The sequence below is a fragment of the Durio zibethinus genome, chromosome 21 (assembly GCF_047325235.1).
Source record: "Durio zibethinus cultivar Kanyao isolate XHJ-2024 chromosome 21, ASM4732523v1, whole genome shotgun sequence".
NCBI classification, from domain to species: Eukaryota; Viridiplantae; Streptophyta; class Magnoliopsida; order Malvales; family Malvaceae; genus Durio; species Durio zibethinus.
The window spans coordinates 10,149,652-10,175,271 of record NC_143182.1 but is presented as its reverse complement, the minus strand read 5'-3'; the positions used below and the strand labels follow the sequence as shown (position 1 = coordinate 10,175,271).

The following is a 25,620-nucleotide window of genomic DNA, read 5'->3' as shown; positions in this document are numbered from 1 at the left end:
TTTTTTTCTCACACAAAAGATTCTCATTACTTTGCCCCAAGTCATATGTGGCTTTTATTTTTCTTTTATTTTTCTTTCTCTTTCCATTTTTGAGACCTTTTGTGGTGTTTTTTTTTTCTTTTTTTTTTTTCAAAATTTACCCTCCAATGTAGAGGGTGATCCTTGGTTAGGGTTCTTCAAAAAAAAAATGATAAGCTTAAAGGGGTAACAATAAATGATTTTTCAAATGGTAAAAGAAAGATGGCCATTTTTCATCTCAATTGTGAATACCTTTCTTGAACATCATCTATTGAACAAAGCTCATGAACTTGTATAAAAGATTGCACACCTTCAAGACATATCTATTTCACCTTCAGTAACAGCTTACTTTTTGCTCAAATCATCTCTTCACATTGACGTGGATGAGTTCTCAAAATTAAATCCCAGAATTATTGTTATCATTGTCTAAATATTCATCATCTGAAATCTAAGAAAGGGAGTATAAAGTTATGAAAGGTAACAAAGCATGGAGTAATGGTCAAGTGAAAGAGAAAAATGTAATGAAATGCATTGACTTGCCTTTATTAAAATGATAACAAGTGAAGTCATATTGCAAAAAAAAAAAATCTAACATTGTTTGAAAAAAAATCCTAAAATGACAGAAGAAACCTTCAACCAGCCTTATCTCCATTTTTAAAATTGTCCCCCTATGCGATCGGGTGAAGAATCTCTATTGACATCTTACCCCTCAATTCATTGTGAATTTTTGGATCCTTTCTGTTCTTGACTTTCGCTCAGTACATTAACATTAGGTGCTGTTGCTTTTCCTTGATCAAAATTTACCATTCCATCATTGATCAACCGTTGCACCTTATACTTTAAAGCAGTATAATTTTCAGTAGAATGGCCAGTAATTCCATAATGGTAGTCACAACGGATTGTATGATCATACCACTTTGGATAGGGTGGTTTAAGTGGTTCCACATGGCTGGGGGCAATCAAGTGGTTATTATAGAGTTCTCGATATAACTCTGTATAAGTCATAGGGTTTGGATCAAATACAGGTTTTTCTCAAGTAGTCCGTTGTTCTCGTGAGCCACTTGCTGGGTTAGTAGGACGAATTTGAGTTCTTACAGGAGCTTGAATGTTAAGGCGGTAAGTGGATGAATAAGATGGTTGTGGGGCTAGCTGGTATGGGTAGGATGAGGCATTATTCACAGCAGGATAGTATGGAGAGTAACCTTGGGATGGATAGGGTTGATAACCCCCGAATTATTGTCTATCAAAGCTCACAGCTTGAGCTTCAGTTTCTTTCTTTTCTGATGCCTTCTTGGTTTTTCCTCCTTTCAACTTGCCATTTTTTATGGCACTTTCAATAATTTCTCTAGAGATCACCATGTCGGCAAAATTCTTAGTTGTATTTCCTATCATCTTTTCATAATAGGGAGGCTTCAAAGTACTGACAAATAACACTGTAGTTTCTTTCTCAGTCAAAAGAGGTTATACTTGAGAAGCAATATCCCTCCACCTCTGGGCATACTCTTTAAAAGACTCATTTGACTTTTTCTCTAGATTTTGTAAAGATAAACGATCAGGGGCCAAATCGATGATGTGTCGATATTGACTGATGAAGTCATGAGCCATATCGCTCCAAGAGCGAATGTGGGTCCTATCCAACTGAACATACCACCTGGTAGCAGAACCAGTAAGGCTATCCTGGAAGACATGCATCAAGAGTTTTTCATCATGTGCATGAGCTGTCATCTTTCTGCAATACATGGTGAAGTGAGTTTTGGGGTACTTTGTACCGTCATATTTTTCAAACTTCGGTACTTTGAACTTATGGGGGATAACCACATCAGGAATTAGGTAGAGCCCAACAGCATCAACTGACCCATAACAGCTAAATCCTTCCACAGCCCGTAGCCTTTGCTCTAGCATGCTAATTTTAGAGCTTTTCTCAGCTTCCACCCTTATCTTTTCCTTCTCCTTCTCTTCTAGATCAGGAATTGGTTCTGCTACCTTTTCAGTGAAGACATGATTTATATAGCTATTATACTGCCCTGGGTTAAAAGCTGATGGCATTCCAGGATATGTTTGATATGCAAAATGTTATGGTGGGACCTCTTGGGCAGACTGGGCTTGAGGTGGGCCAAAACCTGGAGGGTACAAAGGGTCAACCACTTCTTGCTGGCTTGTACTTCCTTCAACTCTTTTTCCTTTATTCATATTATTGAGGGCCTCCAGAATCTTACTTAGTTCACTTTCAATCTTCTCCTGAGCTTTTTTTAGCTTTTCAAATCTATGAGAACTTTCTTCTTCCATTTGTCTTGCTCTGGATCTTGTGTTGTATGGATGAGTAGGGTTTTCGCTAGATGGAGCTATCCTTAGACCTTGAGTACCATACTTATCATTAAAAATGTTATGCTGTGCCTTATGTATGATGCTTTGATACACAAATGAAATGTACATTTTTTGAATGAAATCTAGTATGAAATGAATGCAAATGATTATGTTGAAACATGATCATGAAAAGAATACAGATGCATACAATCAGACAAACAATATAGTTCGTTCCGTGGATGAAACGTAAGTGATGTTGATGCATAATGTTACATATGATAAAAATAATACACAAAGTCAAGCAATCAAAATGATTAGATAAATATCTTTTTTGTGTCCTAATTTTAGGGTATATCTATCATTGGGTAGAAAGAGCTCTATCCTAAGTGTAGGCACTCTTAAGGTTCATTATATGCGGTTTTAGGGTCAAAGTCTAAAGGTCCTCAAATTGTTCCTTACATCTTTGTCCATCACAGACTAGTAAGGCACCTTAATCCTCACCCATTACAGGCTACAAGCGAAAAAGGTTCAATTTGAGTGAGAGTATTTCGCTAGCCACTGTGGAGGCATTAGACCTCACGAAAGCAATAGGTACTTTACTCCCTCCTAGAGGGACGGAGCTCGGGTGTAGAGCTCATGTTATGCACATGCATATGAATGACATAATCAACAAAGTGAATAAACATGAATGAATAATAACACATATATACAAAAAGGTTCAATTTTATTAGGCTTTTGGATAACACAAATTATTTACTGGCCTGACTCTCAAAGTCCCCAGTGGAGTCGCCAAGCTGTCATAACGTTTAGATCCAGGGATCTATCGCTAGACATTGACTTTTTGGGAGTCGCCACTAATCTTTTTTGTCTAGGTGCGATTGGCCACCCATGAAATCTGTCCTTCAAGGGAACACCTAAGTTTAAGGGTCCCTAGAAGAATAGGTTCAGGTCTACAAACCAGAACAGGGTTCGGGAGTTCGGTTACGTGTGAGGAAGGTTATAGCACCCTCATAACACCCATCAAAAGATGGTACCAGCTTAAATTTGTGTTATCCAAAAGCCTTAAAATTTTATCAAGTAATTAATTATTGAAAATTTTCTCAATTGACTCTAATTCTTTTAGCAGAAAATTGAGAAAATTCCCTCACCTCAAGAGTATGCAAGAAAAACTACTGTTTCACTTGCAGAGGCTCCGTCGTCAGATTAGTTAAAGAAAAAATCAAAATAGAAAGGAATGAAAGAATGATTTTTTTTTTGTGTAGGAAAAATTGATACTTTCAACTTTTCTCCAAAAATATTTTTTGAAAATTTCGATTTTCAAGGAAAATTGATACTTTCAACTTTTCCTCAAAAATCTTTTTTTTGAAAATTTATTTCTAAGGAAAATTGATACTTTCAACTTTTCCCCAAAAATATTTCTTTGAAAATTTATTATTTTTTTTTAAGGAAAATTGATACTTTCAACTTTTCCCTAAAAATATTTTTTTTGGGAATTTTTTATTTTTATTTAAAGAAAATAGAATAATAAAAAAAATAAATAAAAATAAATAAAGAAAAGTAAAACAGAAATAAAAAATAAAATAAAGATAAAAAAAATATTAGGTAAACATAATCTAATAAATAAATTAATTAATTAATTAATTAATTAAAAAAAAAAACCTAGAGCGGCTCGGCTCGACTCGGCTCAAGGCAGGGAAACGACTCGGGGGGAACGGCTTGGCAGCTTGGCTCAGCTCGACTCGGCTCGGAGGAGGGGCAGCACGCGCGGGTCAGGAAAGCGGATCGATGCTCGGGTCGGGTCGGGTTCGGCAAAACGCGCGGATCCTTTGGTTACTTAAAGCCAAAACGACGTCGTTTTGGGAGGGTATAAAAGGCAATCCCCTTCGTTTTTCGATAAAACGCTCCTCCCCTCTCTCTCTCTTCTTCCCTTTTCCTCTCCCTTCTCTCTAAAAGCTGAAGAACACCGGTGCCGGATTCTAGAAAATGTCACTGAAATCTAGAAATTTCGCCAGAAGTTGGTCGAAATATCACCGATTTCTGGGATTCTTCGCCGAAAACTAGGTAGGTCACCGGAAACTTCAATGTTCGCCAAAATTATTGCTGGAAAATTCAAATTTCGTCGGAATTTTTGCCCAAATCTGGAAATTTTCCAGAAATTTCCAGAAAAATTTTTCGCCAAAAATTTCTAAAAATTTTTTCTCACTCCCAGAACACTCCTAAACTTTTCCTAGCTTCCTATACGCCTCCTTTTCTCTCAAATCAGTAGCTTTGCTTACTGTTTTCTGTGTGTGTTTGCATCTGTTCCAGGGGTCCTTTATATAAGGATTGATCAGGAGTTCCTGATCAATCCCAATTCCTCCTTGGACGGGAATTCAATCTTTGAATCCAACTGGACTCTTTTGATTGAATTCCCATTCCCAGTGGGATTCTTCAACTTCAATCTCAGCCCTCCAAAAATAAAAGTCAAATAAAAAAATAATAATAGATAATTAGAAAAGAATCAGATACGGATCAAGAAAAGAGAAAGAAAAAAAAATTATTAACAGATAATTAGGAATACAATAAGATAAACCAAAAAAAAAATATTACAAGAAAAAGAGAAAAAAAATTAATAATAAAATAATAAAAATATAATAATATATATATAACTATATAAATACAATACATATAAATATTAATAGAAAATAAATAAATAAAGATATACATATATTAATATATAATAATAATAATAAATAATAAAATACATAAAATAGAAAAGAAGAAGAAAAAAAATACAGGGTTACAATTGAATTGGGCCTTACCCGTTTGGGCCAAGCCCAATTGATCTGGGCCTGGACTCAATTGGGTGTCTACACATTCAATTTTTATTTATTATACCATTGGTAGATTCAATATTGCAATTGTTTCCACCATTATTTTTATTTTAGCAAACCAGTGTCTGACACGTAGCATTACAGCTTTAATAACCTAATCTTCCAGCCGGCCAACAAGTTTGAATCCAAAATATCACGGATATAAAAAAGGAGTCATGAATCTCACATCAAATATAAAATGAAGGTCATTAGGGTATATAAGGGTTCACACAATCTCTTTCTTGTGAGACAACTTTTATAGGATAAAATCGTAAGATCAAGAGGTCAAAGCGGATAATATCTCACAAGGATATGAACCGTAACAGGTAGGCTAATTTAGGACTCCGGATCCCAAAGTGGGGTAGGTTCGAAGCTTAAGTCTCGACCCGTGACAAGTGGTATCAAAGCCAATCCTAAACTATTCGATCCACGTCAAACGCCTTAAGAAAGGTGGACAAGGTGGCCAGCTCCCATGACGAGGACGTCACGAGATTGGATGGAGGAGAATGTCATGGATCTAAGGAAGAATCATGAATTTCACATCGAATATAAAAGAAAGGTCTTGTGAGAAGCCTTTTGTAAGACAAAATTGTGAGACCAAGGGAATCAGAGCGAATAATACCTCACAAAGATGTGAACCGTGGCAGGTAGGCTGATCTAAGATGTCGAATGAGTGGATGTTTGAGTCTTAGAGCCGCGTGAATTCAGAGCTTAAGTCTCAACCCGTGACACTAACATATAACCTAAATCTTCGATCTGCCTAAAAAATGAAGGATTAATTGAGTGGCATCATGAAACTTTTATTTTACTAACTATTAAAATAATTATCAATTATTATATTATAAATAATTTATATTTAATATATTATTAATGTATCGATTTTAATATTATTATCAGAGAATTATGTACTATTGTTTCATTAATTATGATAACTTTACTACCTTTTAAGTAAGCATTGTTATTATGTTTATGAATTAGTTGATAAAATTTATCAACTTGTTGCTTTTAATAATTATTTAATTTATTGATAAAATATTATATTTTTAATTTTAATAACCAAAATTCAGATCTTAATCATTTTAAATATCCAAAAAATAATTTTTTATTTATATTTAGTTAAAAAAATAAAAGTATATGAATTTCACTAGAAATTTAATCAAAACTTTTCTCAGCTTTGGTTTTTTGTCATAGAAAGACCACATCACTTATTAAAGCTATGATAAATTTTTGTATAAAAAAATTTTAAGTGAGAGGAGATTACCCCTTTTTAGGATTAGTTATGCTATAGATTTCAAGAAAAACTTATAAGTTATGCATCAAAAGAAATCGTTGATAATGAGAATTAAATTTAAATCTCACAAATGAATTATCCTATTCTTACTAACTCAATTAATATTATTGGCAGCAGACCATGATAATTTAATTTGGGAAAAAACTTAGATTAAGTACTGTAAGTGAAGTTTGTAATGTTTTTTTATATTAAATAAAAACTAAAATTGAAAATCAAAACTGATAAATTAAAAAATCTCATTTCATAGTTTAAGTATTCAAAATTTGAAAAGAATTTAATATATTTTTATATTTTTTTTAGATGGACATTTTTAATAAAAAAAATATTGATAAAATTTTTACCGTTAAATAAGTATCGATTAAATTTAAATTATAAATAATATTTTTTATTTTTTTTACATATTATTGATTTTTACATTAAATTCTATCAGTTTATCAATTTAGATTTTTTATTAAAATTTTTATTAAATCATTTTTTAAAAATAATTTCACAAACTTTATCTAAAAAATTTCATATAAGTTTTATCTTTTAATTTGCTAATTTTGTCATAAATGCTTAACTTTATAATATATATATATATGTATATATATATAATCTTCCTCATATGTCCGTGGCCGATACAACAGTGGCCAACTACTTCATCCCCAAGGGTAGTCACGTACTCCTTAGCCGGGTAGGACATGGGCAGAACCCTAAAGTTTGGGATAAGCCACGCAAGTTCAAGCTAGAACGCCACCTCCATGGTTATAGAGGTAAAGAACTGGTGCTTGCAGAGCCAGATTTTCTGTTCATATCATTCAGCACAGGAAGGAGAGGGTGCATGGGAGTGATGCTTGGAAGTTCAATGACTACCATGCTGTTTGCGAGGCTTCTGCAAGGTTTCAATTGGAGCATCCCACCTAATCAGGGAAGCATTGATCTTAGCGAAGGAAAGGGAGATCTCTTTCTGGCGAAACCGTTGCGCTTGCTGTTGCAAAGCCACGGTTGCAACCCCACGTCGTCTACCCTGGAGCCATTCGCTAAGTAAGTTGAATAAAAATAAACTGTTTATTAAGCTCACGGTATAATTATTAAATGTTGTGGAGAAGTGGCCGGAGATTTTATATTGGAAGTAATGCTAAGATTTAACTTCTCTTTAATGTACGATATTTCATCCGTTTAAATTTAGAAATTATTTCGTAATATATAATATCAATAGCCAACCACAAAAGTGATTTATTAATACAATGTTAAACTCTTTATTTTATTTATCATTGTTCAATCTCTTTCAAGTTCAAGTATTAACAAAATTAAATTTAATAAATGAGAATAATAAATAATAATATTTAATTATATATATGTTGATACTATGATTAGTGCTTTTCATATGGACCAAAAATACATTTAAAATTTTAATCTTGTTGTGCTTTTTATAAGGATTGAATTTTTATTGACAAGAAAAATGATTACTTTTTACCAACGGGATTAATATGTATAAATAATTTAATAGATACTTTTTTATATATATAAATAAATAATTAGATTTCTGTTGCAAGTCAAACACAGCAATTTTTTCTTCAAAAGTCAAACAAATGAAAACTCCTTTGATCTATCGAAAGTTGAAACTAGTCTCTTTAGGGTAATAGTAGTAATCAATCTAACCATCCATTAGCCTATGAAAGTTTTCCGATTAGCTAGCCTATATCACAGATTAGGATTGATGGTTTAATTACCATTAAATTAAGGCTATCAAAGTTATGTTGCTGCCCCAACTAATTTTGTACTAATTTTTTATTCAAAATTTAATTTAATTAGTTTATTTAATCATTTTTAAAACTTAATCAGTTTAGCATTGATGATACAATTGGATAAAACTTAGTTTAAAGTAAATGTATTTAAAAAATATTTATAATAAAAAAGTTATTGTGAGAAACTATGATTTAATATTTTTAGGTGTTTGACATTATTGAAAATTTTATTGTAATTACAATGTCTAAAAATGATGTTATATTGAAAATAAAAAAATAAATTATTTTTGTTAAAATAAATAATTGAATAAATATTTAATTATTTTATCTCTAAACCATAAATTTCAAATGATTTCACCTCTCAAAGAATTTTTGCATTGATTCACTTTTAACGACAAAAAATATTTTCAATTGAACTTATAAAAATGAATTTATCCCATTCTTTTTTTTTTTTTAATAAAAGTGATTATAATTTTAAAATAAAGAAAAGGGTTATAACTGAGTTGCATGTATTAAAATTTACCTATCTCAATATTTTTTACACAGTCTAATTGTCTCTATACATTTAACCCTCTACCAAATATTTTAATTTTAATAAATTATATAAATGGACATAATTTTAGTTTTTAATGGCCTAATTGTATTATAAATTGGTCTGAAACTGTAACTAAGACGTAAACATTTTCTTTTAATAACTATAATTTTGTGACACACCCATTGTGTGAGTGAAAGAGAGAAAAAGTTGAAGGATTAATTTTCAATATAAAAATCTAATTTTTTTATTTTTTGATGAGAAGTGTTTTTTACCATGATTTTTAAAGTATAAGGATAAAATAGTTATGGAACTAAAATTTAATAATTATTTAAGTTATTAATTTTTTTAATCGATTAAATCTTCAAATATCTATTTTCATCATTTAATCTTTTGTTAGAGAAAAATGATTAACTTTTTTCATCCAATTAATGATTTAATTGGGCGAAAATAAATATTTAAATATTCAACTGATTCAAAATAAAATATTCAACATTTGATTAATTGTAATAAAATATTAAGATTTAAATACTTATTAAATTTTTGTTTAAAAGCTGTTTAATCCTTATGCTATTTTTTAAGTGCATGTAAAACAAAAAATTAAGAAAAAAATGTAAAAGTGGGATTTAATCTTAATAATTTGGGAAGATAAATGACTAATATAATATTATTTTTATATACTAATTTTTAATTACTTTTATTATATATTTTTTGTAATTTTATTGATGTTAATTAGTAACATTAAATTCGATTAAAAATTAAGCTTTAATATTAATGGTTCCTTCCATAGCACAGTGAAAAAAATTTTCATCTAATTGCGCTTTATTGTTGAACTTGTAAAAATTTGATTAATAGAATAATATACATAGAACTGTGGAACTTCACCTAACTCCCATTCAAGTAAACTCTGAAAAATAAAGAAAAATCCAAAATTGATTTTTGGACCATACCGTATATGCAGCCCCATATTATGGAAAATTAATAATTAAAGGTCCAAAGTAAAACAGCAACCAAGAAACTGAAGGATGGCAGTCCGGCAGTTGATGTTGTAAGATTCTATGCGCTGTTTTGTTATTTTTGTCTTTAAACAGACAAAAGCCTCAGAAACCAGAAAAAGAAAAAATCAGAGCCATACTTTCTTGCAAGTCTAAAATTCTGCCTTTCAACACCTTGAATTTTTGGAAAACGAAGGAAAGCCACGTCGACACTCTACTGCTGTTTCAAGCAGCGACGTTGTTTGTTTCTTCTTTTGTTTTCTATTCAGGGTCTTTTATTTTTTCAATCCCTTTTTTTTTCTCCTGAAAACACAATAAATATCATTGCTCCATACTCGAGAACTCAAGGTCTTAATATCTTCTTCTTTGCTGGTGGGTCTTTTCTTGAAAACCCAATTTTTTTTCTCTTTATGTTAAGATTATATTATTGTTTGTTGTTTTGAATTAATAGCATTTGGGATTTTGTTGACTTAGTTGTTTATACCAACATTAATTTATGTTGTTTGTGATTCAGCTGTTCTTCCATCTGCAAATTTTCTTTCCTTGATAATCTTGTTTCCTTGTTTTTGATTCATAATTCAAATATATGTTGCTATTTTGTTGGGTAGTGGTTTCCATATTGATTAATATTATGAGGTTTTATGTGGTTCTGTTCTTATTTGTCATTAGGCTTCAGTATTTGGCTGTAAAATCTGTTTTTTTTTCTTATAAAAAAAAAAAAAAGAAAAAGGTTCTTCATATGGTACAGCTGGAATTGATTATGTGCCTACTAAGTTAATTGTTCTGCTTAGCTTTAAAGCCATACTTTAGTCAATTATTTAATACTTCAGTTTGATTATCCTTCTTGCTTGTTTCCTACTTCTCATATTTTGAATTACTATCAAAACTATAGGTGTCTGCTGCTAACATGGCAGCAATACTGGCTTCACAGAGTTTTTATTTGCCCAACTGTGAATTGATGAATCAAGGAAGAACAATGGATACTCTCAGTTTTTCAAGCTCAATTTCGAATCAGTTTGCAAAGTTTGAGAGGCAAATACATAATCTGCCCATGGCAGATAAATCGTTCAGGTTTCAAGTGAAAATGCAGCAAACTGAATCAGCCCCAAAAGTAGGAATCAATGGGCGAGCTGTTAAAATGGTGCCTGCCAGTGAGGTAGTGAAAAGAAAGGCTCCAGCCACTAGTAAAGTGGAGAAGGTGAATGGTGTAAAGCATGTTGTAAATGGTGCTAGCATAATTAGGAGAGATAATGGTCCAACCTTAGTGAAGACACCTAAATCTAGAGTGTCTAAAGAACTTCCACCATTAGAGGAGTTAAAGGTTCTGCCTTCAGATGAAAATTTCAGTTGGGCCAATGAGAATTATAGTACCTTACAAAGGACTATAGATGTTTGGTCTTTTGTTCTTTCTTTACGTATCCGTGTTCTGTTGGACAATGCGAAATGGGCATATCTGGGAGGTTTCGCAGAAGATAAGCAGGTGACCTTTCTGGTCTGTTGAAGCATATGCCTCCGATTATAGCTTGTAGAGTGGAATGTCTATTAGTTCTTACTTGACTAATGTCCTTAATCCCCATCTTTGCTGCTTCTTTAGAGCTGTATCATTTGTCTTGCTTTTGGTTCTTATAGATTTTGTTTATCTCCTTCAGAAAAAGAGGAGGATAAAGACTGCCTCATGGCTACGAGAGAGTGTATTGCAACTTGGTCCTACTTTTATTAAACTTGGACAGTTATCTTCAACCAGGTCAGATCTATTTCCACGTGAATTTGTGGACGAGCTTGCCAAATTGCAGGTACTCTTACTTTCTTTTTCTTTATTAACTTGGAAGAGGCTTTCTGTCATTGCATTATGTTTCTTCTTTATAAAGCAATTGAAGTTCCAAGTTCTCTTCTCTCCTGTAAATTTTATGTTTCTCATGTATCATTGGTATCATTATCCAGGATAAAGTCCCTGCATTCTCACCAAAGAAAGCAAGACGCTTCATTGAGAGTGAACTGGGAGCTCCCATAGATGTACTATTTAAGGAATTTGAGGACCAGCCAATTGCTGCAGCTAGCCTTGGTCAGGTGTTTGTTTAATTCTTATTTTTCATAAATTTTCTGTTCAAGCCCTAAAAATTCTAAGATTCTTTTTCCTATAGATTTAGGAAAATATAAACTGAAATGAATTTACAGGAAGTAAGTAAATAGCAATTTAAAATAGATATGGACTGTTGTTAAAACCTAGAGAGAACCTCCAGATCTAGTTCTTGCATACATCAGTTTGCAGTTCTGTTCCTTCTGCATGGTGAATATTGAAGTTATACCTGAAAAAGGATTATCTGGTTTAATAATATAGTAATCAATGCTAGGCAGAGATACCTCTCTGGGATCTGAAGTTTGAAGCATTCTTTGTTTAGGTACATCGCGCTATTCTGCATAATGGGGAGAAAGTTGTTGTCAAGGTCCAAAGACCTGGTCTTAAGAAGCTTTTTGACATCGATTTACGTAAGTAATACACCTTTTCTGTCAATCTTAGCTTAATGATAGTGTGCTTAATTATAACTTCTAAAACGCTTTTTGCCGTTCTTTAGGCATTTTGCTTTTCTTAAAAGTATGCAGAATATGTTCATTTCTCGAAAATACACATACATGTATAAAGCAAGCAATCACTGGTGCAACTTGCTTTGACAATTTTGAATCCACCTGTTTTTGTATCTTATATTTTTACCTAAGAAGCAGATAGATAGTGGGAAACTAGAGCCTGATAGAAATAGTAAGCATTGTAGCCTAATATGTATTTTTATGTACTTGTAGTTTAACATTTTTTTTGGAAAGGGAATTAACAAAATTTTTCCGTCACACTTTTGTTCTTTATGCATCCAGTCAACTTTTTGTCAAATTGATTGCTTTGTGTTTACTACAGAACTGGTTCTGGCTAATTGTATGGTTCAAAATCTAGCAGTGTGGATCTTTGTGTATATTACCGGTACTCAGTAGCTTCTTTTATTTCTGCTCCTTCACAGGAAACCTAAAGCTAATTGCAGAGTATTTTCAAAATAGTGAAACTTTTGGTGGTCCAACAAGAGATTGGGTTGGTATATACGAGGAATGCTCAACGTAAGTAGTAAGCATATAATAGTTTTTATAATAGTTATTACGATACAAAACTATAGGTAAATTAAAACAAACATGAGAGAACCTCAGAAGTCACCTTTTCGTTGATTTCAGGATTTTGTATCAAGAAATTGATTATATAAATGAAGGGAAAAATGCTGATAGGTTTCGCCGAGATTTTCGAAATGTAAAGTGGGTCCGCGTGCCTGTATGTTTCATGCTATCATGCTTCTAGATATTAATATGCTTATTCATTTTCTTTTTCGTGTTATCTTAATCTCATCATTTAAGTCTTTCACCTTGTTCATGGAAATAAACTACTTAATTTGTAATTTTACTTACCTTGAAGGCTTTCTGCCTTTGCAGATGGTGTTTTGGGATTACACTGCTACAAAAGTGTTGACGTTGGAGTATGTACCAGGTTTCCTTCTAATTCAGTGCATTTGATTTCATTCAGGATGCTAGCAAGTATTATTATTGTGCTGCTGAAAATTTTAAAAGACTGTTGCAATGAGTTTGTTCTGGCTATAGTTAATATGGCATTGTTACTTCCATATCAGGAATTAAAATCAACCAATTGGATGCACTGGATTCTCGGGGATATAGTCGTTCTCGAATTTCATCACATGCCATTGAAGCATACTTGATTCAGGCAAGTAATATTGATCTATCTCAAGTGACTCTGTGATTACTTATTCCAAAATCCAAACTCCCAATATAATGACAACCAACATGCTCTTCACTGGATTTTGTTATAAATACAGATTTTGAAAACGGGCTTCTTTCATGCGGATCCACATCCTGGAAATCTTGCTATTGATGTGGATGAAGCAATCATATATTATGATTTTGGCATGATGGGGGAGATCAAATCGTTTACTCGTGAGAGATTGCTGGAACTTTTCTATGCTGTATATGAGAAAGATGCAAAGAAGGTATGCTTTCCACTCATGATACTGCTGCTTTGAAATATTTCCTTTTCTAGTCCAAGTTTTTCACAATGATTATGAAAGTTTTATCACAGTTAGAAGTAACCACTTGCATTATACCCTAAAACCAACCCAGCACAAGCGGTGGACTTTTTTTTTGGCACATATGGGGAGTTACAAGGGGGCAGTAGCTGTGGACTCCACTGCTGCAAATAAAATAAAACTATGTAGTAATCTGCAGATTTGATTGCCAGGATTTTAACTTGGAAATCCTGGAGAATCATGGAGCAGTATAAAAAAAAAAGACATTGAAACATTCATTCCCATCCCTCAACCCCTAAACCATAGAAGTAGTGAAAAATATGAAGTTGAATTTGAAATACTTTATTCTTTTATAATTCCCTTTATTGCAATTGAATGAAGTGACAAAACAGTACCATCATCCATTTTTTGGGCATATTCAACTTATAGAATTAAAAATTTGGGGGCTTTCCCTCATCTTGTGGTCAATCCTTACTCCATACTCATGGTTTATATAAGTTGGAATGACATCACTGCGACTTTTTTGTGTTGTTACTAGACTTAAGCCTTATTAATAGTTCTCTTAGCTTATTTTGAGGTGATGCATCTATAGATCCTGTATCTAGAAGAGCAATATTTCCTTTGTCACCAAAACTGACTGGAAAAAATCATGCAGGTTATGCAGAGCCTCATAGATCTTGGAGCACTTCAACCCACAGGAGATTTGTCCTCAGTCAGCCATCATGCCCTACATATAAAAAATTTGAAGGAAAATATGGATTAACGAGACATTTATTTTACCTTTCTTAATGTTTATTTTCATTCTATGCTAGGTGAGGAGATCTGTGCAATTCTTCTTGGACAATTTATTGGACCAGAGGCCAGATCAGGAGACTACTTTGGCTGCAATAGGAGAGGTGTGCAAAAGTTAATATTTTCATTTAACATCTAAGCCAGAGAGGTGCTATGTCAATCAAGTAGGAAAAGAGAAACAAAAAAAAAAAAAAAAAAGAATATTAAATGATGGCTTGCTTGCTTACAGATTGCTCATAGACAATGTCATTATTTTCCCAGTTACACCAAACCATATGTCAATTTGAAGAGTTTCAATTTCGAATTTGATTAATCTGATAACAAGTATCCTGTATCTTTTCTCCAAACTTTGGAAGACTAACGCTTGGAACATGAAATTCAGTTTAAAGGTCAATATATTGATGTGGGTGCGTTTGTAATATTTAATCATAAATAACTGATTGTATTGTCAAAAAGAGTAAAGCATGGTATGATCTGTTGTTTTCTTCTATCAAATAACCCTTCCATAATGTATAAGTTGTAAGATGAGGTTTTTGTTTCTATATATACTTTTTTTCTGCAGGATTTGTTTGCAATAGCTCAGGATCAACCATTTCGGTTCCCATCCACATTTACCTTTGTTTTGAGGGCATTTTCCACACTTGAAGGTATGTCTCATTAGTCCTCATAATATTTGAACTTATTCACTAGGAAAATTATATGAAAAAAAACAAATTTGTTGCTCTGCGGCTCTGTTTTGAAGATCATAATTCTTTGCAGGTATTGGCTACATACTTGATCCAAATTTCTCCTTTGCGAAGATTGCTGCACCTTATGCACAGGTTCTATCTAGATTATCATAGTTTTCTCTCAATGAAGCTTGCAATACATTGGCAATTTGTTTGAAAATGTTTAGAGGTAATATTTTATGCTTCCTACAGGAACTTCTAGATATTAGACAAAGGCAGCGAACTGGGACGCAACTGGTGCTGGAGATAAGGAAACAAGCTGATGATGTACTGCACTGTTTACCGCATTTCTCCAATCCCTTCAGTTCCTTGAGTTGTTACTAAATAGAAAGTTTACTTGCTTTGAAATAAATATAAATACCCTTTTATTTTATTAGTCATTTTGGATACTGATAACATTGGTATCTGTGTATATTTCAGGCCAGGTCCTACACAATGTCTATGCCATACAGAGTTCAGCGAATAGAAGAATTTGTGAAACAACTTGAATCAGGAGATGTGAGACTCCGTGTCCGGGTGCTAGAGGTTAGGGACTGTGTATTGTGAAAATTACATTCCATTTCTGCTTGGAGCAGAGAAAATTCAAGTAGACTATGCTTTGCAACACTTGAATCTTCCTGTTCTCATTTTTTTTCTTTCACTTCTGTTAATTTTTAATGCAAAAACTGCATGGCAGTCTGAGAGAGCAGCGCGGAAGGCAACAATACTGCAAATGGCGACCATTTACACTGTGCTAGGAGGTACCCTGCTAAACCTAGGTGTTACCTTCAGCAGTCAAGGCAGCCAAATTATTGCTAACGGATCATTCCTCGGAGCAGGTGACATGCTCTCTCCTTGTAGCCTTCAAACTAGGAAATTGGTTCTATACATGTGGAACTGACCTGATATCATCTCCATGACTGACAAAAGGGTTTAATTTGTCCAAATACAGGAGTTTTCTTTACACTTTTTCTTAGGTCAATGCAAAGGGTGGAGAAGCTAGACAATTTCGAGAAGATGATATGATTTTAATCTCACAAGGCAAAGGATTTCTTTCACCTATATGCTCATTTATCAGTCATTTAATTGTCTTATTTGCACCAAATTAATTCTTATGTGTAATTTTTTCCTCAAATATTTGAGGGTGAAACCATTTGAGTATCATATAAGCACAAAATAATGATATAATATGCCAAACAATGAAAGGGAAATTCCTTCCTGCTAGGGAAATTTATAGTTGTGCAATAAGAGATGTTTTGACTGGTTAAAAAGGAAAATTTCAGTTTAATAATAGACATGTTCATCTCTTTTTCTTTTCTTTTTGTTTTTTCATTCTTGTCGAAGCCTGCAACCATGGTAGTTTTCCATTGGTAGAGCTAGTGGTTTATGCTCTCTAGCCAGTCATATGGTCAGCAGGGTATGGCATCAAACATGCGCAAATAGCATAAAATACATGCTTCATTCTCTCTCACATAAGTCAAAATACTGCAGTTCTTATAGTTTCTTTTGTTTTTTGGCCACTTTGTCTGAAATTGCAAGTGCAAATAGACATTTCCTATCTGCATATGAATATTTATTGCTAGTCCAGACAATATCCTCGGAAGGGATCTTTTTTTAATTATTATTGGCATATGCTGCCATAATTTTCTTTTCAAAGAAGCGCACTAAACACTTGACCATAAAAATAGTTTATGTTTCAGATATAGGTTTGCCATTTAAAAGAATGGGGATAGCTTAGGCTTCCCTTCTTTGCAGTATTTACCATTTCAAGCAAGCTTGTCTTAAAGAGTACCCAGTGAGAAAAGAAGTCAATACAAAATATACAGATTACATTTCCAGGGATATCTGAAAAAATTTATGGCTAGCAGTATTGATATTTGTGGCAAAATTTCTAACTCTGTAAATCCAGACATAAATAGACAACAAATTCTTGAATTATATTCTTCAGTTCTCTGTTCAAGAATCTGGAAGACAATTTTGTAATTCACGGGATTAAAACAAGTTATGGGATTCTTCAGTTATGGCATCAAATACCTTTACTATTCCACCTCCACCAGCACAGCCTATGCCAAAGATCAGGTTTGACTTGTGCAGCAACAAGCCTTGAACCTGGCTTTCATAAGTCGGTACGCCATCGTGTTTTTCTTTCCTCTATCAAATCTGTCAAAGAATGGAGGGTACATAGTGACTACCAATAGTCCAACGCTCTAAAAACGCTAAAGAAACTAGTCCACATAAATACCTGAACTTTTAAGTTCTTTTTTTTATAATTTATCACAAACAACAAAATGAACAAGTCAAATATGTTTTGTTTTTCCAAATAGTTCTGTATCCAAAGAAAATGAACTTGAAAAACTTGGTAATTTGTTCGAGAGACTAAAATCCTAACAAGCCCTTTCTGGTTTACCCAGATAGATGGGGAAACAACAACTTGTGCAATCATCTGCAAGAGATACAGATGAGCAATGCAAATAATTGCATAGTGAATAAACAATTACCTGGACCACCTGCAGAAGAGTAACAGTTGAGCTCAAGTATGGCTTTTCATGCAACCCAAACAGGCACTTTATACTTTTTTTTTTCTTCTTTTTGTGGGCCTCACGCACAAGAAAACCTTAACCAGAGAAATGAAGATATCAGTTACTAGGAAATATGGTCATGCAACAATTGTCATCTAAGGAGACTTTCCAAAATAGAAATAGAGTAAGAAAAATGGCCATGCAACAATTTTCATCTAAGGAGACTTTCCAAAATAGAAATGGAGTTTTACGAAACATTAGTTTTCATCACCTTCACAAGTCCAAACTTGCCACCAGCTAGGAGAATCAATCATATTAAGCAGCCATTCAATGGAAATGGAACAGCTAGCCCCATTTGAGATTTGCTGTCAATGCCACTGCTTGTTAAAAAGAACCCAAGCAGCCATTCAATGGAAATAGAACAGCTAGCCCCATTTGAGGTTTGCTTTCAATGCCGCTGCTTATCAAAAAGAATACAAGTTATAGATATGGTGCAGACAAATTATCAATTATTAAATTGAAGTTGACTGGAATCTGAAACCTCTTGACTTATTTGCTTTGAGAGTTGTGCCAATATCATTTCCGATCAACTAAATCTGCTAAAGACGTGGTGTTTGAAACCCAACCAAACTGCACCATCTGCTCCAATGCTTATGTGGCTTTGTCCATATCACCTGCTCTGTTAAAATTGGAAGCTATAGAACTACATCTGGCAGTACTGAGTCTGAGTCCAGACTCTCCTACTTCATTAAGCAAAATCAATGATTCAGAAATATCTTCCTTTTTACACAGGGCTTCTATTAGAGAAACATAGGCAGTCACACTCATTGGCATACCACTGTCCAGAATTACATTCCTCAACTTCAAGGCTTCTATTAGGTTCCCTTCTTTACAGTAAGTATCAATCATTACATAATAAGTTTTCTCATCAGGTTTAATTCCCTTGGCCACCATCTCTTCAAACAGAGAAAAAACCTCATCTTTATTCCCAGCGTTACTGTAACCATTTAAAAGTGAATTGAAAGTTGAGGTGAGTGGGATTAGATTTCTTTCCTGCATCTGCAGAAAGAGTTGCCTTGCTTTCTCCATATTTTTTACTTTGCAGTTCCAACTAATTAAAGTTGTATAGGTTTCACAGTCAGGCTTGACCTGCCTTTCTACCATTTCTTCCAACAGTTGATTTGCTTCTTGTAGCTTTCCGTTCTTACAAAAACATTGTATCCACATGTTAAGGGTAGAAACCAAGCCTTTCTTCCACATTTCCTGAATTTGCTGCTGGCCTTTTCTGAACTTACCATCTTTGCAACATCCATATAAAAGGGCATTTTAGACATAAATATCTAGTTGGTTACTACTCAATACCATTTCATCGAGTAACTGGAATGCCTTGGTTAAATTCCCTAATCTGCAATACCCATCTATCATTATAGAATATGTCATATTGTTTGGAGCCAAACCTTTCTCAGAAATGGAACAAAACAAATTTGCAGCTTTCTCGATGTTGTCAGCCTTGCATAGCTCATTTATCAATACATTATATGAAGCAATACTCAGATCAATGCCTTTTGTGCACATATCCTCATAAAGTTGAAAAGCTTTTCTGACTTTACCTTGTTTGCAGAAACTGCTAAGGAGAAAGTTGCAGGCATGAGCATCAGGAAACAAACCATTCTCGCAAAGTTCTGTGAAGATCTCCAGGGCTTCTTGTAGTTTTCCATTCCGAGAGAAGAAACTTATGAGCACACTGTAAACTTGAACATCTGGTTGAATCCCTTGTGAAAGCCAATACCTAAAAGCAGATAATGTTTCAGTTATGTTTCCCCTTTTGCAGTGCCCATCAATCAATGCTTTGTAAGTTAGATCGTCTGGCACAAGGCCACAACAAAGCATCTCATTGAAACACTTAGAAGATAGCTGTATCTCCCCCATCTGACCATACCCAGAGATGAAAGCTCCATATGTGTAAGCATCAGGCTTTAATCCCCTCCCCAACATTTCAGCCAACTATGTCCTTGCTTCTACCATCCTTCTGGCTTTGCAAAGGCCTCTTATAAGTGGATTATAGCACAATATATCAGGTCGAACCCCTTGGTTCTTCATTGTCTCTAAAACCCCTCTTGCCTCTTCGGGTCTATCTTCCTTAGTGTAAGCCCAAATAAGAATTCTGCAAACAAAGGCATCTAGCTTTACACTCTCCTTAAAAAGTTTGCCCAACACAGCATTCACTTGATTAATATTCCCATAATGACACAACTCATTAATTAAAAGAGTTTGAGTCTTTATTGTTGGTACTAAGTTTTTACTCATCTCATCAAGTAACTTAAAAGCACTGCCTAAGTTGCCCTCTTGGCAATACCCCTTAATCAACGAAGCATAACTTCTTGAATCAGGCTTGATGCCCAATCTTTCCATCTCATTCATGACTTCTATTGCCTTCTTCATGTCAATGGACTTACAAACACCACTAAGAAGAACATTATATGTGGAAAGATCTAACTGAATTCCACTATCAACCATCTTATCCTTGATTCTAAAAGCCTCTAATACAAGATCCTGTTTAATGAATCCATCAATTAGAGCATTGTAACCAACTGATTCAGGGTTCAAGCCATTACCAATCATCTCCTCTAAAACCAATTCAGCATCTCTCAATCTCATGTCCGTACATAATCCATTAATAAGCATCATATATGTATAACGATCGGGCACCATCCCCTTCTCGACCATAGCTTTCTTCATCTCAATAGCATAATCAACACACCCCACTCTACACAAGCCGCAAACAACTGCATTATAACTTACCACACTAGGACTACAACCCTTCTTCTCCATATCCCAAAAAACCCTCATGGCTTCCTCAACATTATTCACCTTAAAATGCAAGTTCATCACATTAACATAACTATACTCATCGAAACCAATCTTTATCTCATTCATCCTATTGCAAACCTTCCAAAACAACTCCACCTTATTTCCTTTCAACAAATCCTTCAAAAGACCATTACAACACCACAAACTAGGCACAAAAGTTTCGCCTTTTTTCAAAACCACATGTTAAAAACACATCAGAAGCTTCAACAAGCAACCCCTTTTTCCTAAAACTAGTAATCAGCATATCAAAAAGTATAGTTTTAACATCAACCTTAACATCAAATTCTCTGCAATTACTACGAAGACAACCCAAAATATCAACAGGGAGCTTAAAATTCTTTACCATAAGCTCCAAAACATAGTTTGCAGGGCCAAACATCTTAGAATTACAAAGCATAACAGCAAGAAGAGAATAGACGTCTAAGTCCTGCTGATGGGTAGTGCCCATTTGGCGTTCAGACCAGAGGAAGAATCCGAGAAGTCGCGTTGGGTCAGCGACGGTTCGATTTTGATGGATAACGGATCCGATTATAGATGGGTTTAGCGTGGTGGGTATGTCAGAAGAGTCCATTAGGAGTTGCCAGTTGTTACGGCTGAGAATGCCGGTGATTTGGGTCACTGTGTCTTGATGGGACATGGGTTGGGATCGGACGGCGGTGGAGAGATTTCGTGCCCGAAGCACAAGCGGGGTTGCACGTGCCAGTCTCATATTTTGAGGCTTCTTGAAGAACGGAGAGAGAAGAAAAAGCTAACCTTTGTATCAGACGGAAAGAGATACACGCTGAAACAAAGGGTTTTGGTTAAACCCTGCCGTGCAATTATACATTTACCTATACAATTTTTTTTAAATTTTTTGGAGTATTTATTTCCAGATAATTTTTTTCTATCCTCTAAAACTTGTTTTTTGTTTTTGCCGAATCCTATAAAAGGTTAATTACTATTTTAAGGTTTTTTTTTTAAATTGATTAACTGCCTTGTTCTTGTTCTTCACTTCTTCTTGTTATTTATTGAGTTCTATAAATATAAATCTTATATAAATATATAAAAATTAATTTTTTTTATAAAAAAGAAATAATTTAATGTAGATACTTTATATTTTTTATATATGAATGAGTTTAAAAATCATTACGTGGTTTTTAATAAATATATTTTATTTATTTAAAATATTTTTATTATTTTTTATAGTAATATTTTTATTACTTAAAAATAATTAGTTAGACTAAAGTAATTACATTTATTATAGTTTAAATATTTAATATTTTTACCTTATATCAATAAGTTACAATCAATTTGGTCAATAATACAGATAAAAAAAGAAACTAAATAAAAAGCTAATTACTAGTGAATATATTTCCATATCTTTTTATTACTTATAAAAAATTAAATCAAATCTTATATCTTATATAAATATATAAAAGCTAAACTTTTAAATAAAAAAAGAAATAATCTAATGTAGATAACTTATATTTTTGACATGTTGATAGTTTATTAAGAATTTATAATTATGAAGAGAAAATTGCATTAATTTCATTTTTTTATTACTTATTAAATTCGACGGTTAATAATAGTAATTTTCTAATGCATTTATGATAATGTTTCTTAATATGAATATAAATATAAATGTTCTTTCAAAAAATATTAAGCAAATTGAATTTGATTATTCTTCAATTTTGTTTGACTGCAATTTTATTTCTATTATCTTATAATAAATTTATTTTGTAGTATTCTCTGCTATTCTTTTATAATTTTACTGAGGTTTTATTCATATTTTTGTTTGTGCAATTATTTGGTGTTATTTTTAGAATAGCAATATCAATTATATATTTTAATATAAATATTTTTTCTAATTTATAATTTAAAGGCGAATTTTGATATTATATATATATATGTTAAATGTCATATTGCTAAAAAATTATTTTCTTTTATGAAGTATTAATTAGTATAAACTTAATGATTTTTGTTTTATTTTAGGAGGTTGTACAATAAAATTACGTTGATTTGCAAAGTTTTACAATTAGATACCAAGGATGATTAATTAATTTGGATGTTATCATGCTTGACGGTTATGCATTGGTTGAGACCTAAATCACAAAGATTATCAGATATTGTATTGTAAGCCAAATTAATCTAAAATGAAATAGTTGATTATGACCTCTCTAAATATGTTTTGATTTTAATTGAAAATGAAAATTTTATTTTCTAAGTTCTCATTGAACAAAAGTTTAAAAGATGTCAAGGCGTTAGTTTGTAATTTTTAAAAATTTTATATAACATAAAACAAATTTCTTAATTTTATTAAATTTATCACTTACATCATTTAACAAGTCTTAAAATTTTAGAAATACTAAAACTATAATTGAAACTCTTATACCCAACTTTTTATATTATTCTATATATTTTTTTAAATAGACATTTTTAATTCAATTTCTTTGTTAGATATATACATATTTCAAGATATCATATTGATATGCTACCAATTCATAGCAAAAACACACACAATATTGAAATAAAAATGTCAATGGTTTGGTTTTAATATAAGTTCAACTCTTTTATCAATTCTAAGAAAATATACATATAATTAAGTTCTAAATTTAATATATTAATATTATGAAAATTTGCTAAAATTAATATCAAATTTTATTTTCATATTGATTTTTTTAAAAAACATGTAAAATTAGATGAATATATATGATATTAGATTTAAAATGGCAATTATATCTAGATATTCAACACAATTTTATGATCTTGAAAGGAGCATAAATTTTTTAATTATTATAAGCAAAATTGGAATTATTGATTTTGCCAATATATTTAAGGAAGCAAAGTAGCAAATTATATTGTTAATTTTTTTAACAAAGATAGAAGTGAAAAAGCCAAAATTATTTTATGCTTGTTGATAGTATACTCCAAAAGGATTAGCTTGTGTGTAATATTTTTTTGAGAAATTAGATTATGTGTATTATTAAATGTTGTTACAGTTGTTTTTCTATTTATGCATTGGAGCCTTTTTGGTGAGATTTTTAAGTTCTATAATCTTTTAGTTTTATGAATAAAATTATTTTTTTGGAATGAGAAAAAAAACTATATCACACTTTTTTGTTTTATTTTTACATAACTTTACTTTTAATAATCAAATCAAGGTTATTTATTAAATTATAAATAAAATGATGATAAAAAATTATTTAGGGTGACTTAAATTTTTTATCAACCTTTATTAATATTCTTGTAATCATGAAAATAAAATTTAAATTATTCTCTAAAATTGTAATTATATTAAATTTTCAAATAATATTATATTATAAAAATTATTATAGATACATTTGCTTGTGCGTAACACAAATATAAAACTTTAAATGTTCAAATAAATAATATTTGACAATTAACTTTTTGAATTGAAAAAAATAACAATTTTCTTGATCCTAAATTTTTGAAATTACATAACATTCTTAAATACTTAAAGGAAATCAAAACTTGACCTTTGTAAAAAAATGGGTATGTTAAATATAACCATGTATTTATTATACCAATATAAACTTTTCAATATTTTATTCATACAATTCTTTTAAAACTAATAATATTATATATAACGAAAATTATGGTAATTTATTTACCTATGCATAGTACGACTTAAAACTATTTTGTAATAAAATTCAAATTTATCATTTTATTTAAGGTGATAAATCAAATTTATCATTTATTTTTGAATTAAAAGCATAAATGCCCACAAGTCAAGTTATTTATCAAAACAGTAGGTGTTTCAGCTTGGGTGCTATATGTCTTCCAACAACTTCAAAATATCAACAAGAGGTTCATCTGATATATATAAGTTCTTGGATCAAAATTTTAAGTCAAATTAATTGAACCATTTGCACATCTATTATCTTGCCATGATTTGCATGCAATCTTGCAACTAATATGAAACAGGGATGCGAACCTTCAAACTCTTTCTTCAATAATTGAACCACCGTAGCAACACCTAATTCAACTATAAGAGATTGGATACTCAGAGATCGAGCCAGCATCAAACTTTCTCTCACTCGCAAAAGTCCTTAAATAGGTTGTTTATCATTCCAATATTAAAAACGAATCCCTTAATTCAATTCTCTATCCAATTACGGAACACACCCCCTGCTGAAGTTAAAGCATAACAACTCTTCATTGCTCCATGTATATTTCCATCCTTGCTCTAGTGGTTGCCACTTGATCCATTTCGCCGGTCACACTATTAAATTATTAATCCCAACTCTGGTCATCTCCAAATATACATTTGCAACAGTATCATGTTTATGTTGAAAAAGTAATTTATTCCTTGTCTTCCATAAACCCAAAAGAAGCCTAATAAAATACAACTTTCAGTAAATTTGTCCCACACCTATTGCATTACTAAGGCAATTACTAATTAACCAATCCTTCAAAGGGGGAGTAAAAAAAATCAGCTCTAAATGTCTCGATCATTCAAAGGCGAAGGTAAAAATTTGATAAAGGAAGAGCGGAACAATCATTTTAAAAGAAAATAAATAATCAAAATAGTGATTAGATGAGACTGATTATTGTATAATATGAGAGATAAAAAAAATTAAAGAGGACCGTGGCCTCTGCCTCCTCCTTCTAGTGTTATCCCTGCAATCATTAACCACCATTATCAAACCGCACAAGCAAAAGAACCGTGCCGAAATGCATGGAAAGCCATCTCCAACTCTAAAAAGCAGCGTCCACAAGAGCCCTCCATTGCCATTTTCTTTTTTATCCGAATCTCATTTGTATTCAGCTTATCTTTAATAAAAGCCAAACAAAGAAACAAATACATTCTAGACATTTGATTTAATTCTCCAAATCCACTGATGGTCTTCCCTTTGTAGTTCCTCGCTAGTTTGTTGAATGAGGCGATAAGCTGACCTAACGGAGAAGCAACCATTTCTCTCACCCCGCTAAATCTTTAAATCTT

At 32.3% G+C, this 25,620-nt stretch overlaps 1 protein-coding gene and 2 pseudogenes across 2 annotated transcripts; 2 read left to right on the top strand and 1 right to left on the bottom strand.

Moving 5' to 3' along the window:
- The first annotated feature begins 7,069 nt into the window (after window positions 1–7,069).
- LOC111306475 (phenylalanine N-monooxygenase CYP79D16 pseudogene) lies at window positions 7,070–7,492 on the top strand (annotated as a pseudogene).
- A 2,227-nt stretch (window positions 7,493–9,719) lies between these two features.
- On the top strand, window positions 9,720–16,605 carry LOC111305537 (protein ACTIVITY OF BC1 COMPLEX KINASE 7, chloroplastic). Its single transcript, XM_022903175.2, has 18 exons — window positions 9,720–10,091; window positions 10,612–11,199; window positions 11,369–11,512; window positions 11,661–11,786; window positions 12,119–12,206; window positions 12,725–12,818; window positions 12,930–13,023; window positions 13,182–13,236; window positions 13,376–13,467; window positions 13,580–13,750; window positions 14,442–14,498; window positions 14,599–14,682; window positions 15,141–15,225; window positions 15,338–15,399; window positions 15,499–15,573; window positions 15,727–15,831; window positions 15,983–16,124; window positions 16,238–16,605. Exons 2-18 carry the CDS (start codon window positions 10,627–10,629, stop codon window positions 16,309–16,311), a joined length of 2,121 nt encoding a protein of 706 aa, XP_022758910.2. The 5' UTR covers window positions 9,720–10,091; window positions 10,612–10,626; the 3' UTR covers window positions 16,312–16,605.
- A 469-nt stretch (window positions 16,606–17,074) lies between these two features.
- Window positions 17,075–21,504, bottom strand: LOC111306473 (uncharacterized; annotated as a pseudogene). Its single transcript, XR_016331048.1, has 3 exons — window positions 18,076–21,504; window positions 17,784–17,899; window positions 17,075–17,445 (listed from the first exon to the last, which is right to left on the bottom strand). The product of XR_016331048.1 is annotated as an uncharacterized LOC111306473 (transcript).
- Window positions 21,505–25,620: the final 4,116 nt, after the last annotated feature.